Source organism: Prionailurus viverrinus, chromosome A3 (genome assembly GCF_022837055.1).
Source record: "Prionailurus viverrinus isolate Anna chromosome A3, UM_Priviv_1.0, whole genome shotgun sequence".
NCBI classification, from domain to species: Eukaryota; Metazoa; Chordata; class Mammalia; order Carnivora; family Felidae; genus Prionailurus; species Prionailurus viverrinus.
Genome location: NC_062563.1, coordinates 109809381 through 109827407, shown reverse-complemented (window position 1 = coordinate 109827407; position 18027 = coordinate 109809381). Strand labels below are relative to the sequence as shown.

The 18027-nt window shown below is 41.3% G+C and overlaps 1 protein-coding gene across 4 annotated transcripts in view; it reads right to left on the bottom strand.

The window, feature by feature from the left end:
• ATL2 (atlastin GTPase 2) overlaps positions 1–17064 on the bottom strand; it is a 67914-nt gene extending 50850 nt beyond the window's left edge. Inside the window, exon 1 of one of the 4 annotated variants that reach the window (XM_047851469.1) lies at positions 16183–17064. Coding sequence is in view for 2 of the 4 variants with exons in the window: in XM_047851471.1 (XP_047707427.1) it covers positions 7954–8071 (118 nt within the window). In the remaining 2 variants the exon portion in view is untranslated. Of the gene's footprint in view, positions 1–7953; positions 8104–16182 lie in introns of those variants that run through there. The other 3 variants (XM_047851471.1, XM_047851468.1, XM_047851470.1) reach the window with 3 other exon arrangements.
• Between the last annotated feature and the right edge of the window lie 963 nt (positions 17065–18027).

The window sequence follows — 18027 nt, the reverse complement described above, 5'->3', positions numbered from 1 at the left end:
GTGCAGTGGGCACGGGTTTCACTGGAGGCTGCAATGCTGCGGGCACTGGCTTTACTGGCGGCAGTAAAGTCAAGTCAAGTCAAGTCAAGTCTTCAATCTTGAAAACGTATAGGCAGTTTGACCCACCTACTTTTAAAACCATATCCTAAAGGTCAAAATTTATCTACAAAGATGTTTCGCCAGCATTGTTCACACTTTAAAAATCATGTTGTAAAGATTATTTAATCACACAAGGAAATACAATATGGAATGAAAAAGTGAATTACAGGGGCACCTGGGTGGCTCAGTCGGTTAAGCGTCCGACTTTGGCTCAGGTCATGATCTCACAGCTCGTGGGTTCGAGCCCTGCTTCAGGCTCTGTGCTGACAGCTCAGAACCTGGAGCCTGCTTCGGATTCTGTGTCTCCCTCTCTCTCTGCCCCTCCCCAGCTCGTACTCTGCCTCTCTCTCAAAAGTAAATAAAACATTAAAAAAATATTTTTTTAAAGAAAAAGCAAATTACAAAATTACAGTAAGATCCCAATTTAGGAAAAATTAAATTATGCATTCAAAAAGGATATATACTAAAAGATGTACACTAAAATGTTAGCAGTACTTACTGATGTAGAAATGTTGGGGTTCAGGGCCGATGGCCAACAAAGAATCTTAAGACCTCTTCGGTGCAAAAAGGTGGTTTTATTAAAGCATGGAACCGGCTCCATGGGCAAAAGAGCTGCACTAGGGTTGTGATGGATGACTGATTACATACCTTCAGGTTGGGAGGGGGCTTAGGGACACTGCAAGTCTCTAAGGAATTTTGGAAACAAGGTTTCCAGGACCTTAAAGGGGCTAGCTACTGTTAGGAAAAGTTCATTTATTACTGTCTAATAAAACCTTAGTCACGAGATCCTTGAGATGTATATCAGTGGGCCATATACTTGGAGGATGATTGCTGACATGTATTTGGGGGGTAGAGATAAAAGAAGTTTCCAAAGGAGTTTTTATATGTTAAAGTAGACTTACAGAATCCTCTAAGACCCTAGAGATCGGGATAATGTTAAGCTAATATTGCCTTTTGCCCTTAGCAAAGTGTCATCATTGAGGCAGCTGAGTTCCTAGAGGAAGGTCACTATGCCTGTCTCAAAGACTTGTCAATGGGCTATAAGTAGCAAGGAAATTTAATTTTTTCTTTTGCCTTTGTTTCGCATATCACTTACCACTAGTTGATATTATTTTTATTTTATTCTTTTTTATTTTATTCATATTTTCCAAAGTCTATAAAGATTTACTGCTTTTGAAATTTTACATTAAAACTTTTACAAGGTATAAATTATCCACGACTTGTATTAGATTAAAAGCTCTGACCAATCACAAGTTCAGCTGTAACTTAAATGCAGTACATTTCTATCTTAATATCTAATTGTAAGACATTTGGCATCAACAACATTGTTCAACCTTTCTGAGAACTTCTAGCCTACACTTCAGAATTTGATAAACAATACCCAAGGCACTGCCATTCTCCTGCAATAAAAAGTCTCTCAACTCTAAACAAAATTTCCACAGTTCATATTGACACAACTGTTTTAAAATTAAAGGGCTGATGAAAAGAAAGCGATTTCTGAAGATGTGATTAACAAAGGTCTTCAAAAAAAATCTCAGAAGAAGGATGATTTCGTGTCAAAGTTTCCCTACAACTTACTTCAAAAAAATCAACTCCCTCCCATTCTGATAAAAGTGAATTTAATCCAACTTTTAATATCTCATGAACCCATTCATTCAAATATGAAAAAGTAGCTCATTTAGCATTTCAATTTCACCCCCTTTAAAAAGTTTCTTTATAGAAGGCTTTAAAGTTTCTAAAGTGCCTTCACAGACTATTTAACAATCAAAAAACCAAAAACAAAAACCCTGTAAATTTGCTTAAGTTTACTAGGGCAGATATTACCTACCAGGAAGGAAAAAGTGTTATTATAGAGCTAGCATTAAAACCTCCATTCTAAATTAAAGCCTCCATTCTAAATCCATTCTGATGATCGTAAGAAGTGTATAGAATTCAAAAGTAAGTCTTTGGTTAAAATAATATGTCCTAAGCACTATCCATGGCTCTACTATAAATGATTATTACATGTAGGGGGAAAAAAGCTTTTAATGGGATTCACAATTTGTATAATTTCAAGTCAATCATTCTTGAGGCACTCTTGGGCATAACAGACCCATTAGATTCTACACATTTACTGTCTGAAAAGTCAATGCACTCCACTTGGAAACTGCCATGACCTTAACTAAGAAATTACTTCATACTGAATCCTATAATTGAAATAAACAATTTCAGGGGCACCTGGGTGGCTCTGTCGGTTGAGCCCCCGACTTCAGCTCAGGTCATGATCTCAACAGTTTGTGAGTTCGAGTCCCGCATCAGGCTCTGTGATGACAACTTAGCTCCTGGAGCCTGCTTTGAGTTCTGTGTCTCCCTCTCTCTTTGCCTCTCCCCTGCTCACACTGTCTCTACCTCTAAAAAATAAATAATCTTAAAAAAAATTGACAATTTCAGAAGACTGTTTTGCCATATGATTAACTGATTCTCTAAAGTGCAAGTTTATTAAAATGAAGACGGCTGAGAAATATGCATGTACATTTTTATCTTATAAAAACTAACAAAGGTCTTTCAAGTCACCTATTGTGAAACTTAACTTTTAGTTCAGAGTCTCATCTTAAATACTATACATTATAGTAATAACTACCATCAACAGAATGTTTGCCGGTGGGTTAGGCGCATTTATCACATTTAATACTTGCAATACCCCTAAACATGAACACATTATCAGCATTTTACAGATAAAGTTAAAAATGTACCCACTACCCTTGCTCAAAATAAACCTTTGTCCACACTGCAGTGAAAAAAAATTAGAAGAGACTGATTGCAAATCAGTCTATATAACAGCATCTATATAACAGCATAGTCGAATTGGCACCATTCTTACATGTACATTACTGTCTCTTACACACAGACAGCTTTACAAGTTACAGAACACTTGTACCTGTCATCTCATTTGTTCCCACAACAGCCCTATCATGGGATTATCATCACTGCTGTATGTGCGGGGCTTCAAGGCTCAGAGAGTTTAAGTGATGTCACTCAGCTTTTGATTCCTCATTCTTTCCCACTGCACTATCTTGCTTCTCTGTAATTAAAGAAACATTACCCCCACAGAGTATTATGCAATAAAAAGATGAAATGTACCATAGATCCTTGATAAGCTCTTTCATAAGTTACATAGTTCACCAACAAGTTACTAGAGTTACTGGTTATTTTGATGCCAGTCACAGAAATATAATTTGTATGAATAATTTCTATTAAGATAGTACATTACCCAGGCATCCCCTAGATCCTACCTGTACTGGTCAGAAAACTAAACCCCAAATTAGTCAAAATGCACAGTATCTCCTTGGGAAAATAGAGAATGTATAAATAAGTCTTTCATGACTTAACAATTCCTTCTAATAGATATCATCTGCCCATAAAACCGCCTACCTACAGCCATTTATCCCACAGTAGATAGTGAGGGTGGCTACTTAAATACACATTTTACAAAAATCTACCTAAGTTTAGCAAATATATGTACACCTAAACACAGAGAGATAGGATTACCAATAACTTGAAAAATCATTTGTAAAATAGTTATCTTGGCTTTGCACTTCTGAATATTTTGTACTTCTCAATGTACTTAATAAGCAAAGTTGTTCTACTTCGTGAATTCTACTTCTTTCTATGAATTCTTCTTTCTACCTTTTCCCTTTCTACTTTAAAATCTCCTACTCCACTTAGTGACTTGCTCTATCGTTACTCATTAACTGTCCCAATCCTTGAACAACTGAAGTTAAAATTGTTGAAGAAAAAGGCACTTAAAATGGTTACTCCTTCTGTCCAGCTGTATATAAGTCCAATGTGTTAATTAATCTAGATGATGCAAAAAAGAATCTCCTGGTAGAGAAACGACATGTACAAAATTGGTGAAAAAGGTTTTGGGGTTTGTTTGTTTGTTTGTTTTCAGTAGGGTGGGGGGAGGGCAAGCTGGATTTACAAGTCACAACTGCTTTTTGTCCTGCCTATCCTTCAGGCATCCCTAAGGCTCACTATGAAGATGACAGAAACAAACACAAAATCTTCGAGTTAGAAGTTGATCTGACACTGATATGAAAGCAAGCACTGATTTCATATGAATGTTGCAGAGGTGGTGGTGATTGGAGAAAACAGTTCCCAGATTGTAAACGTTAACTGAAGATACTGACACAATTAAAAAAAAAAAAAAAAAAAAACCAGTAAAGGAATGTATATAATATTGCTCTTGTGTTTTACAGTAAGTTGTTGCTCTCCGACTGCGTAAAACAAAATTTATTCATGTTTTCTGCATATTAAAAAATCCTATTGTATCAATTGGTAAGCTATTAAATGTCTATAAAACTAAAAAAAAAATCATTAGTATGATTTCAGACATCATTCAACAATTTTACCCTGGCATTTCTAATTATGCCTGTGATAATTTTCAAGGAAGAAAGACCCATACTCTCCTCCAAGTCTACAGGGGTAAGAGTGCCTCTGAGTAGTTTCTGTGACTGTAGACAAGTCAAAATCACTCCCTCCAATGGGATCTCTCAAAGGCAGATTTTAAGAAAGAAAAAAAAAAAAAATCAAAGCAAGATGTTTAAAGCACTTTATAAAATATCAAGGATTATCCTATTGCCACCATATTTTCAGATTGGTGGAGTTTTTTCAACTACTCACTTTTAAAGCTATAGAGAAAGCCCTCAACCATTCTTCTTTCTGTACTAGAGGTGATAGGGAACAGTAAAGGATAGGAAGAAACTTAACATGGGTAATGAATTCATTGGGGGATCAAGTTCAGCAACTCAATACTCACATCTATCTTCCTTAAGTTAAATAATGCCCAAGAAAGTTAACATACCTGGATTTTAGAACCCTAAAATGGTTACACAGAATACCATTACATTTTTTTAAAGAAAAAAAAAGGGTGTTTCCCTATAGCCACCCCAGAGAAAACTTCTGTAAAGCAATAAATCACCGTTACAAAAAAGTTTGACTTCCACTCCCATTCCTTACATTTCTGTCTCTTAACTTTGAGAGCCTGCCAAAAGGCTTTGCTTACAATCATGTCAAACAAGTATTTGAAACGAGCATAAACAATTTTTTAATGCATCTTGCTAAAAAGTATCACGATTTAAAAAAAAAAATTTTTTAACGTTTATTCATCTTTGAGACACAGAGTGCGAGCGGGAGAGGGGCAGAGGGAGAAGGAGACAAAATCCGAAGCAGGCTCCAGGCTCTGAGCTGTCAGCACAGAGCCCAACGCGGTGCTCGAACCCACGACCCGTGAGATCATGACCTGAAGTGGGACGCTTAAGCCACTGAGCCACCCAGGCGTCCCTCTCACAATATGTCTTGAACTCCAGCATGGAACGAGGTGACAGTTTTCCAGGTACTCTTAACAACTGTTTAATACTAGACAGGTGGAAAAAGCACAATTTTGGAAAAGGTCTAACAATTTCAAGAAAGTTACTTTCACTCGTGAATATTCAAAAATTTTATCCTAAAGTTAAAACATAGTGGCAAACTGAAATCGAATCCCAAATGGACACACTTGACTTAAGGCCAGAATCTCATTTTAACTCATAGTTTATTTTCCCTATAATAAATGCCTCTTAACTGTAAGGCAGATCTTTCTTCACCAAATAAAGAATTTCCAGGAATTTTGAAACACCTTACTAAGGAGATTTAATCACATCCACAGATTCCTATCATCCCACAAAGCCATTAAAATACAAGAGTACATAAGTACTTTATAAAGATCGTACATTCCTAAAGAGAGTAAGCATTTCTCTTAAGAGACACAAAGCACCTTCGTAAGATTGAGCTACTGGAGTGGCACCTGACTCACCCCAAGTCAGTTCTTCAACTTTACTTATTCAGAAAGCAGAGGGAGACAAAGAGTTGCTTCTACAAAGTCAAAAATAGATGAGTCCCTACTCATTCACAGCCTGTCTGCAAGGACTTTAAACACAAATCTTAAGAAGTTTTTTTTTGGATTTTAATGTAGTATTGAGAGACTTCAGAGCAAATTAGCAGGTTTTAGGCAGTCATTTGATAGGTATCGTTACCAAGTGAAGGGCTACCTCCTGAGTAGGGGGAAAAAAGCACACAAACACCTCTGAGTAGCAGACAGAACATTTAATAAATAGTGAGCCCTATTTATCAACTCTTAAGAATCACATCTCTTTCCAATGTACCACAAAATAAAAACAATGTTCATCACCATGACTAAGTCATAAAGTTATGCTTCTCCTAATAAGGCAAGTACATAAAACACTCTGAAACTACATCTAAAACGGTCACCTTAAAAATATATATATATAAAGCACAAGAGCTTACACACACACACACACACACACACACACACACACACACTACAGACCCCTAGGGTCCAAAAGATCTAAATTAATCAATCCATCAGCATTCCAAAACTAATTATTTGAGAATTCCAACCAGAAGAGATCTAAAGCAAAACCCTTCTTCTCTGGTTGTATTTTGGTTTTTCTATGTAAACAGTTCTGTCAAGTGCTTTTTTTGGCAGGCAATAATAAAATAAACTTTATTTCCTGTTCTTTATCCCGTATCAAAACTCTAAAGTTTATCATCGCCTCTGACATATGGTCACCACGTCCAAGGGTTACTATGAATGATGAAATACATAGTTCACATAAACTTTTCTCTTGAAGTGTCTTCATGGATAACATCTTATCAAAATGTTTTACATCTCATCTCACTAAACCTTTATCAGATTGTGGAAAGAGGAATCTGAAGAACACAAGTTCACGTTTAGTGTAGTTTATAAAATCTTCTCTATGCCCCGGCCATACTTCCCTAACCGTAAGCTTTTACTGTTTATAAGCATTTGAAAAACTTCATGCCTTTAAGTACTATCAAAATTCTCAATCAGGATTTCAGGCGTTCGGTTCACACCACAGCAAAAGATCAAATGCTGAACTCCTAAAAATAGGGGTGTTAGAAGAGGGACACACAACACTCCGCTGCCAAAGCAAATGCGTCTTGGAGGGGGCAGGGGCGCTCCTGGTACACGTACAGTAGGAGCTCACATTCAGCAAAACCGGGGAGCGAAGGATCAGGTGACTTCACACCACAGACCTTTCAGTCTGATCGGGCCTCACTACCGTCTGGGTGACTAGTAAACGGCTCACAAGCCTAGTTTAACAACTAAATCTGGACTTGCATCGTAGCCACGCGCAACCGGCGGGAGTGGGTTCGGGGGCCGAGGAGCCCCGGAACGCGAGCCCCGGGGCACAGCCCTGGCCTGCGGACTGCGGTTCCCTCCTGGAAGGGTGTCTGGAGAGCTTTCCGACCTGGCAGCGAGGTGTCTGCTCCCCCCACGCGCTCCGCGTCCTCCTCCTCCGTGGAGCCCATAAAGCCCTAGCCACTCCGTCCTCCCTTTCTGAGACAGAGGGCAGCGAGTGCCCGCCGGCAGACAGATCGCCCTGCCGCGTCCGGAGCTCTCCAGCACCCAGCCGCTGCGCCGCCGACTTCCCCGCGCCCCCGGCCTGCGGCCCCGGCTCAAGGCCGCCCCCTCAGGTCGGGGCGGACGCGGCGGCAGCCACGCGGCGGGCGGGCAGGGGGCCGGGCCGCCCGGGCGCAGACGCGCGCGCCGCCCGTTCACCCGACAGCTGCGGGAGCCGCGGGCCGAGGGCCGCCCTTTCAGGCCGCGCGCCGCGGGAGCTAGGGGCGCGGCGGGGGTTAGGCCCCGCGGCCGCCAGACGCGACGGCGGGAAGAGAGCTGAGCCAGCCGCGGACGACGACCCCGCCGCCTGCGGCCGGTGCCCGCGGGTCCGAGCGGCCCGCGCCCTCTCCCCACCGGGACCCTACGGCCTCCGCCCCGCCGGCGCGTACCTAGGAAGGTCGTGGACGAGACGTGGTTAACCCCGGTGTTTGGGTCGCTGGTCCGCCGCCGGCACCGCAGCCCCTGGTGCGGCTGCTGCCTCCGCGCTGCCTCGTCCCCCTCCGCCATCTTGTACCGATTTAAAATTAACTCCCCACTGACGTCAAACGCCGCCGCCGCTTTATCAACCTCCCGGGAGCCGGCGGGACGCTGGCGGGTCCTAGCGCCGCCAGTAGCCAGCGCCTCCTTGTCCTCCCCACGCCCTCCCCCGTCCCGCCCATCGGCGCCTTCGCTCCGCCTCCGCCCTGCCAGCCTCCCTGCCCGACTGTCAGCCTGTCCCTAGGCTTTCCTGGCCTCCCGCTACTGGATGGGATTGGGCGGCGCCCCCACCGCGGTCACCTGGCATCCGCACGGCTGCGAGCTCAGTACCACACCCCCTTAGCGCTGGGCTGGTCTGTGTGAACGCAGAAGGGATCTCCAGAGAACCAAGTCCCTCCTTCCCAGTTCAGTAACCCAATTCTTTTTACAGCTCTTCTTCATAATCCTTAACTCGTGCCCTGCACGTGCGGTTGCTTTCGCACGCCTTTCTTTCTCTTTTTTATCCGCCACCTTCTGTGGGGGATACCACCCTACCTGCCTTCCTCCTAAGCTATTGCTCTGCCCTGCTTTTCCTCTTGATCTTTCCTCGCCCAAGTCCCTAATGTTGCTTCCCCTCCAGAGACCATCCTATGGTTTATTTGCAATAGCTCCCATCTGCTTATGAGACCCTCCCCCGTATCTTCTTGACTGCATACCTTTTCCTGCCCCTAGTACCTTGCAGGGACAAGCCAGAAAGCACTGTCATCAGAAAATGAATTGTAGTAGGTCCTTTCCTAACTATGATGAAACCCTCTTGTGAGGATCCAGTGATATCCTGCAGAAAGTGCAGGTCACTTTTTAAAATAAACACCAGTCCGTGGAAGCTTCTGTGAAACACAGTCTCTTTTCTTTTGGATTTCTACTACATCACCAATGCATTCAAAACTCCTTTTCCTTGGTAAAGACAGGCGTCCAGGTATCTGAATTGCTGTCTTGTCCACGTCTTCTCAAAAGTCTAAATATCACGGCCTTACCTCCTGCACAATCTCTTGGAAAGCACTGGTGTCATGAAAGCTTCAGGGTGCCATTTTAGAGGAGTTTTCATTGGGCTGTCTGTTTATTCATCTGTTCTCTGTCTTTATGGAAAGGGACTTGAAGCTCCTCCTGGACTTCCTAACTCCCTGCATCCTGGTTCAGTACCCCTGGGGCAGCCTAAGCTCAAGCCATAAGCCTGGCCTGATGATGGATTTCCTTTCATAATCTCCCTATGCGGCATCTATCTAGTATTGCCAACAATCTGCTTTTTGCAAGGTATCATCTTGGGCATGAAAAAAGATGCAAAAGTGAGTATTTTTGCAGTCAAAGAATAAACTTTCCGTTAGAGTCAGCAGTGAACTTACTACTGGGTGCACCCCCATCAGGAACCCCCAGGGAGTTAAGGCTGCACTCCTCCTAGTCATCGACCTAACTGGTATCCTTTCCACGGTCAGACACTATATTAATGTCACAGAATGCTACTACAGTGCCCCGAACAGGCCCACACAGCTCCCGACTTCAAGGAGTGTCGAGAAGCTAAATGCAAGTACAGTCAAGAGACTGAGCATTGTCCCACGGTCGCCTCATATCTGTGTGTGTTGGAAAATCCATTCTTTGTTTTCCCCGGTCAGCTATCCCTCTTCAGTTTCTCATCACAGTGAAACCTCAGTGTTACTGCAGACTTGTCCCTCCCCCACCCTCCCTTCTACACCAAGCGTGTGTAAAGTCAGTCTTGACTTCTAAATCTCTGTCCAGTTCTCCTCTCCATCCCCTCAGACTCCCTCTTGATTCCGCACTCATCATTTCTTTCCCACTACACCGAGGTGGCTTGTTGCTGGGGGCCCTTCTACAGTGGGTCCTCCATGCAGCCACTGGCTTAAGTTTTCTTCCATGCAAGTTGGGTGATGTGATTTCTCTGCTCAGGATAAAGTCCAAACTCTTCAGAATAGTTGGCAAGGCCTTTCATGATTTGGGCCCTAACTACGTATCGAGCTGTGTTTTTCACTACTCAGTCATTTATTCCTCATTTTTTTCATTTGACAAATGAGTTCTAACACTGTTGTGTGTGCTGAATGACGAGTAATGAAGAAGACAGACAAAATTAGTTTACTTAGGTTTTTTTTGTTTTTTTTTTTTTCCTTCCTACAGCCCACACAGACCCCTCCAGTATAAGAAAGTGAGCTCCAGGGGCTCAAAGATCTGTCTTATTCAGGGGTGCCTGACTGGCTCTGTGGTGGAACATATGACTCTTGATTTCAATATCTTGAGTTCAAGCCCTATGCTGGGTGTAGAGATTACTTTTAAAAAACTCTGGTTCTACCACTGATTCACCTAACGTTTCAAAACCTCCAGGTCCTCATTTTTTATAACTATTTAAAACAAAATTCTTATGGGCTCAGATGAGTGGGTTTCAGAGCATTTTTTTGACTGCTAAATAGCTAACATTTATGAAATGGTTACTGTTCCAGCCACCCTTCAAAGTACTTATCATGTGTTAAGTCATTTCATCCTTAAAACAATCCTGAGAGGTATATGCTCTGAATATTTTCATCTTACAGTTAGAAAAAACTAAAGTTCCAAGAGGCTTAAAATGTGCCTAAGTGTCAGGACTGGCCTTTGAAGAAGCCTAGGCAATCTGGGTCCAGAGTTTCTGCTCATATCCATTGTGATAGTGTTCATTTTACACACTGTGAATTCGTGGAAGGCAGAAACCATAGCTTATCCACAGCAGGTACTTTGGGATTCTGCCTTCCGTTAGTGTAAATTGTATTAAAAGCTATGTCTTCCAAATACACAACTTTCAAAATCTTTAAATCCGATGAATAAATGGGCAAAAGAGGTCCACAGACAATTTGCGACAAAGGCATTATAAAAATGGACCCTAAACATGCGAGAAAATGTTCAGTTTCGCTCATAATAAGAGAAACTCAAAACAACATTAAGACACCATTTCTCACCCATCAGTTTGGCAAAAATTCAAAAGCTTATGATTACATCGTGTTGGCAAGGACATGGGGGAAAACGGGCACTCACACACTGCTTTCTCACTGAAGATGCAAAATGGTACAGCCCCCATGGAGAGGAATTTGGCATTGTCCAACAAACTTCATCCGCATTTACACTTTGACCTGCCAATCACACTTCTGGGCAATAATTCTGAAGGCACAACTCCAATAATACACACACACAAAAATTGCACAAGGTTATTCACTGCAGCATTATTTGCAGTTGCAAAATATTAGAAACGAGTTATCCGGGCATAGGTGATGAGTTAAATAAACTATGATAAATACTCATAATGGGGTAATTCGTTGCTGTAAATGGAGAAAAGAAAGACCTCTATGAACTGATAGGGAGTAATTCCCAAGAGATATTCTTACATGAATAAATCAAACTGCAGAAGAGCATCTGTGGTATGCTACCTTTTGAGTGACAGGAGAAATAAGAAAACGTGCGTGTATCCACTTATCTGTCCAAAAAGAAGCTCCGAAAGGCTAAACAGAAAACAATAGTTCCCTGAAAGGGTGGTGGGTGGGGAATAAAGCAGGAGGAATACAGAATGGAGTGATGCTTTTCTCACTATACCATTTTATATAGTGTTGACTCTTGAAAACATGTTTCACATGATCAAAAGATTAAAGTTGGGAAGGGGTCTCTAAAACTAAAAGCAAACCAAATAAATGATTATAAAAGTATTTAAATGAATAACATAACTGCACTGAAGAGGAAAAAAGAGCCAACTAATCCACGTACTTTACAAACATAGAATCAGACTATAAACATTTCTCAATCTTGGTTAGGGTAGGGGGAGATCAGCAAACAAATCCTGAAGCCTTTTTAGTAGGCTTGTTTTTGTAGAGGTATGGGCAAAGCAATTCTGAATCTATTTTAGGTGTATTATAGATTATAGTATAGATGTATATAATATTGATATATACCATCAATCTATATAAATATATTTCTATAGTATATAAGTGTATTTAGATATGAGTAAATATATAAACATATTTTAGCTGAATGATAGATGAGTAAATGTGTTGATATTGTTGAGAGCCAGGGTTCTCAATGTGGAAGAAGGGTCATACAAATAATGAAAGGGGGAAAGCAAGGCGAATCCTATGGGATAGACTACATTGAAGGTATTGATATGGACTGAAGCTTTATAAAAATGAATACATACATGTGTGTATGTAAGTGTAAATGTGCATATATACGTATATGCATGCGTACAGATTATATATGTATATGTACGTGCATATATTTCCTTTTCCTATCCACAGAATATGCCTATAAGCAAAGACACCCAAGTAGCAATGATCATACCCAATGCCCAAACTTGGTCTCTAATATGATTCCCTACTGAAAGGAAGCAGGAGTCCATAGAGAAATCACTGGCATGACCATCATTTTGTGACAGAATAAGGAGGTACTCAAAGAAAAAAAAAGATAGGGCATATCAAAAAGACACAGAAGGGTCTCCCACTGGCCAAATTTGAAACAATTTAAGGACCAACACAATTAAGGACTACAATGAATTATAGAAAATAGAGAAAATAAGAATCTATGAGTCTATACCAATGACAGATTAGATAGATAAATAGATGATAGATAGATAGATAGATAGATAGGAGGTAGACAGACAGCTGAAGGGAAGACTCTTGTCTACAGTAGAATGCTGAGGGTCAACTGGTACATGTGGAGACCGTGCTAGAGTTAAAGACTCATCAATTTGCAACCATGACAGCAAAGATTGGGTCAGACAAGAATCATCAATGGATACTAAATCTTGGGGTGAAAATTTGACAAATCTAGGGTCGAATATTTGTGTGTCTTAAAGTTTCTCTTCACATCTGCTTATTAATTGCAAGAGAAAAATAGAAATGGAAATTAGACAACACTTTAACTAGGTGATTAAAATTAACATCCCCAGCGGTGCCTGACTGGCTCAGTTGAGAGAGCATGTGACTCTTGATCTCGAGGTCATGAGTTCAAGCCCCATGTTGGGTGTAGAGTACTGAAAAAAATATTTAACATCACCAGTGAGGAGGCAAGTGGATATCATGTGCCTCCACATGTGATGCCCCGAGAAAAACACAGCATCGCTTATGTAGTATGCCAATCTGGCATGAACCTAACCATGAGGGAACCTAAGACAAACCTAAAACAAGAAACATTCTATTCAAAACGGGGGGGGGGGGGGAATATTTTCTTCAAAAGCATCAGTGTCATAAAAGAAAAAGAAGGACTGGAAATGTTCTAGATTAAAGGAGGCTGAAAAGGCATAACAACCAACTACATCAGATATTGATCTGATCTTGGCCTGGATCCTGTACAGGAGGGGGAAATGCTATAAAGGACACTATAGAGTCAACTGACAAAATTGGAATACAGATGGTAGGTAAAAGTACCATATCAGTAGTAAATTTGTAAAAGCATATTCTTATTTGTAAAAGCATTGTAAAATGCTTTTACATTTTACAATGCTTTACATTGTAAAATGTAAAAGCATTTCTTATTTATATAAAATACATACAGGAGTATCTTAAAGAGCCTGCATGTATAAAATTTCTCCTCAAATGGTTTAGAAAATATTAGAGACAGAGAGAGAGAGAGAGAGAGAGAGAGAAGAAGAAGAAGAAGATGAAGAAGAAGAAAGAAGAAGAAGAAAGCAGAAACCAGAAAGGAAAAAAGGAAACAATAAAGCACATGGGGCAAAATATTTGCAATAGTGAATCTGGATATCAAACCTATAGGTGGTCAATATTTATTATTATTCTTGAAACTTTTCTGTAATTTAAAAATTATTTCCAAAATTGATTTGTTTGGGTTTTATAATTTTAAAAATGTAAAAAAAAATTTTTAATTGTTTCTTTTAAAGGACAAAACATATCTCTTTAATTGGATCAAAGATCGATCAAAACTTACACTTCATGTCTCACTATTCAGTTATTAAAAATAATCACCATTAACAACTTAGTGGCAGAAGAAAATTTTTATAATGTCAAGGAGGAAAAAAGTGGACTACAACTATGTAAAGACATGTATGGACATAGAAAAACTGGAAGGAGGTATGTTAAAAACTGGTAAGATGATACAGGGATTGTATTTATTCTCTATTTTACAAATCTTCTGTAGTCCTGCTGTATTGCCCAAAATATTTTTAAAAATTACTTTGCAAGTGGCTCATTTGGGCTTCTACACAAATTTCTGTGACAGAGGATAGAAGAGATCTTGATTTCAAGAGGAAGTGTTTAAGTTGGACATTCTAATGTCTATGACTTCCTTCTTGGAAGAAATCTTAGAAAATATTTGCACATGGGGCACCTGGGTGGCTCAGTCGTTTAAGCGTCCAACTTAGGCTCAGGTCATGATCTCGTGGTTCATGAGTTTGAGCTCCACATCAGGCTCTCTGCTGTTAACACACAGCTTGCTTCAGATCCTCTGTTTCCCCCACCCCCACCTCTGCTCCTCTCCCACTCACTCTCTCTCTCTCTCAAAAATAAATAAATATCTAAAAAAATATTTGCACAAGTTAGCAATAGAAAAATTTTAAACAGGGTAACTAATGGCCCAACATCTCTCAAATTCCATTTCTGATATGTAGCTTGTTCCTTTTATATAGAACACAGCTAAAATACCTTGGGATATTCTTCACAGCTTATTCTATGTCCCTAGAACAGAAGGAAAACTCTCAGCATATTCTCGAACCATCCAGTCTGGATTTTCCAGCTGATTCTGATTTCGTACATAATCCCCTATTATGTATGAAATCGTGCATTCAGATGTTCAGTTGTGAATATGTCATCACTATGCTTTTGAGGAGAATTGGAGAACTTCCTTCCCTGTTTCCTCTTCTCCTCTTAATAATTACTCACTCCCTTTTCCTTTCTTACAGGACCTCTGGAAATTGCTTGATTTCCCTGAAAAGTTGAACAGGAAGAATAAAGCTGATGTACAGAAAAGCCATGGACTCAATCTAAATATATTTAACCTGAATCAGGAGTCTCTTCCAGTTGTCACATAGAACGAAGGAAATAGCATTTCCATGCTTGGCAATATTCTTTGAGTAACTAAGGTTGTCCGAGGGTTCTAGGTCCCGTTCTGGGACCTGAACCACCACCACAATCAAAGAATAATAACCTTTTCCCTCATCTGGACATCAATGGCAGGATCTTTATCAACTTCTAAGTTGCATCCTCCTAACATCTGAGTGACATACAGTTTGGGATGCTTGTTTTGTCAGGGCATTTTCTGCTTTATTATTGGCCTGAAGAATATAGTATTTTTTTATTTTTTTAAGTTCATTTGTTTATTTCGAGAGAGAGCACGTGCGTGTGCACAGGAGGAGCAAAGAGAGAGGGAGAGAGAATCCCAAGCAGCCTCCGCACTGTCAGAGAGGAGCCCAATGTGGGGCTCGAACTCACGAACTGTGAGACCATGACCTGAGCCAAAATCAAGAGTCGGATGCTTAACTGACTGAGCCACCCAAGCGCCCAAGACCTTTTATTTTTTTTAAAGACCAAAGAAAGAAAAAAGCTCTAAAAGGATCATTCCACAACGATTTATACATTGTCATTTACTCACTAAAAATTTGCCAAGACACGTAGAAATAAACAGTTTATAAGCAGGACAGCATAGATCATTTGCTAAATTAAAGCTTATATAGTCAACAGAAATGCTACTGCAGTCTTTATTGACTTGTAAGTTTACCTGAGAAGTCATTTTACTCTCTACTGTTGTGCGTAGGTGTTCTTTTGGAAGATTCAAAACGTCATGTAGTAGAGACGTTATGGTTTTCCCTCACTTCGGTTCTAAGGAATCCAATTCTGTCAGTTTGGTTCCCCATGTGTTTCCCTTTCCTTTCCTCCGATATACTTTTCTCCTTTTGGTGTTCTGTGCATCTTGCCCCCACCCCCCCCCCCACCCCCAGTCTGTGGTTACTATGCCTGAATGAAGATGGGCCAAATCCTTATTTTAAAAAAAGAAAGAAAAAAAGCCTTCTCAGAGACAAAAGGCAGTGATTCCTAAAGAAAACCTCCCACTCTCCTATCTCAGGGATTCTTGCTGAGTTTTCTATGGAAGGAAAACACAAGGTCCCGAGAGTATGAGAACTGACGGAAACTGACCTTATGATCTTTTTCACCTTCATGGAAACAGTGGAAGGTGGAAGGACGGTTCCTCCCAGTAAGAAGTAGAGATTTGGATATCCAGTGGCCGAAACTCTCCCCTTGGTTTAGGGGGCATCGGATGGATGGGGCAGGGTTCGTGTCGGGGAACAGGTAAACCAAGATAAAATAGTGGCTGCAATAGAACAGGTGTTGGGTATTGCTGAGGCTGACACGAGACGACTAACTCTCTGAGAGTGAAAAAGTTGTCTGCGTTAGGAGCACCCTGCATCTACAGAGAGACCTTGTTATGTCATCAGCATTGTGTCTCCTAGAAGTGTAATTTAAGCTACGCCATGCTTGCGAGCTGCTGATCCTTCACGCGAAGATGTTCTCTTTCTCGCGTAAGACTCGCTGACAGAAGATGAATGAGCCGTTTCCCGGCGACCACGTGGAGTTCTGCGCACAGACAGAGTTGCTTCAGGGCCCGGCTGACGAACAGAAGAACAAGGTTGGGGGACTGGCCTGGGGTCTGGCAGCGTCGGGGAGCACTAGGAACCACTGAGCTTGACCCAATCACTGCCATCCCTTGGTGGACTCCACAGGCTCAGCGGTAGTGGCCACTGATTAATGCCGGAAGTTGCACGGGACTGTGGCTAGAAAACTGCTTGGCCACCATGAGGATTTCTTTGGGATTAAACATTTTGAGGGAGAGGCCAGAGAGGAAATGTTTTGCAGCAGAAGAGGGAAACCAGAGTGGATGTAGATAAGAATAGGGACTCAGGGTTACTGATTGGCAGGGAGATTTTACTTAGATTCAAAGCTGATGAGCCAGGGTTGTTTGGTTATATTCTACAAGGGAGATCAAACCAAGGGGTGCCTGGGTGGCTCAGTCGGTTAAGGTATGATCATGATCTTAATTTTGGCCCAGGTCATGATCTCATGGTTTGTGGGTTCGAGCCCTGCAATGGGCTTTGCACTGATAGCATGGAGCCTGCTGGGATTCTCTCACCCTCTCTCCCTAGCCACCCCGCACCCCCCCCCACTCTCTCTCTCTCCCTTAAATAAATAAGTAATTTGGGGAACCACTTAAAAGAAGAAAAAGGAAAAAGGGAGAGCAAACCAAGAACATTAAAGCTTCCTTGAGGCTAATACTTGCCGAAGCCTGGACGTGAGTGCATGCTTCTCCAACACAACCGTGTTTGTCTCGTATTTGTCTGCATCTTGAAAGGCAATGGCTCCATATGGAACACTGTGGGCAATTGGGTTTCCCCTGGGCTTGCTGCTTAATAGTAGCTGTCCATTTTTTCTCCAGAGCAAGAGGGAAACAATGACCTCTGCAACCCATATCGATCCCGAGAGAGAACGACTTGAACTGGGATACGTTAGCATCAGTGTGGCTTAGTGAAAAGAACACCAACTTTGGAATTCAGACCCCAGCTCTGCAGGTTGGGTTTATAACCTTGAGAAGGTTAGTTAACCTTTCTGACCCTCAGTTTCCTCTGCTGTAAAGTAATGGTTTCTTCTTAGCATTTTTGCCATGATTACAGATAACGTAGATCAAGTATTTAGCCCAGTGGTTGGCACATGGTAATAAATGGTAGCCATCATGATTATTGCTCCAATGAAGCAGCTCTTTTGAGTCTAGGAAGAGACTGAAAAGCAAGGACACAATTAATAATAATAGTACCTATTCAGAATTTCACTTAATCTACAAAACACCTTGATGAGGCAAGTATTATTGGCATCACCAGCCTTTTACAGAAAAAGAAACTGGGGTTTCAAAAGGTCACATAATTTGTTCAAGGCCACATAACTTGCAAACGGAAGAGCTGAAGTTCAAATGCAGTTCTGTTTGCCTCCAGG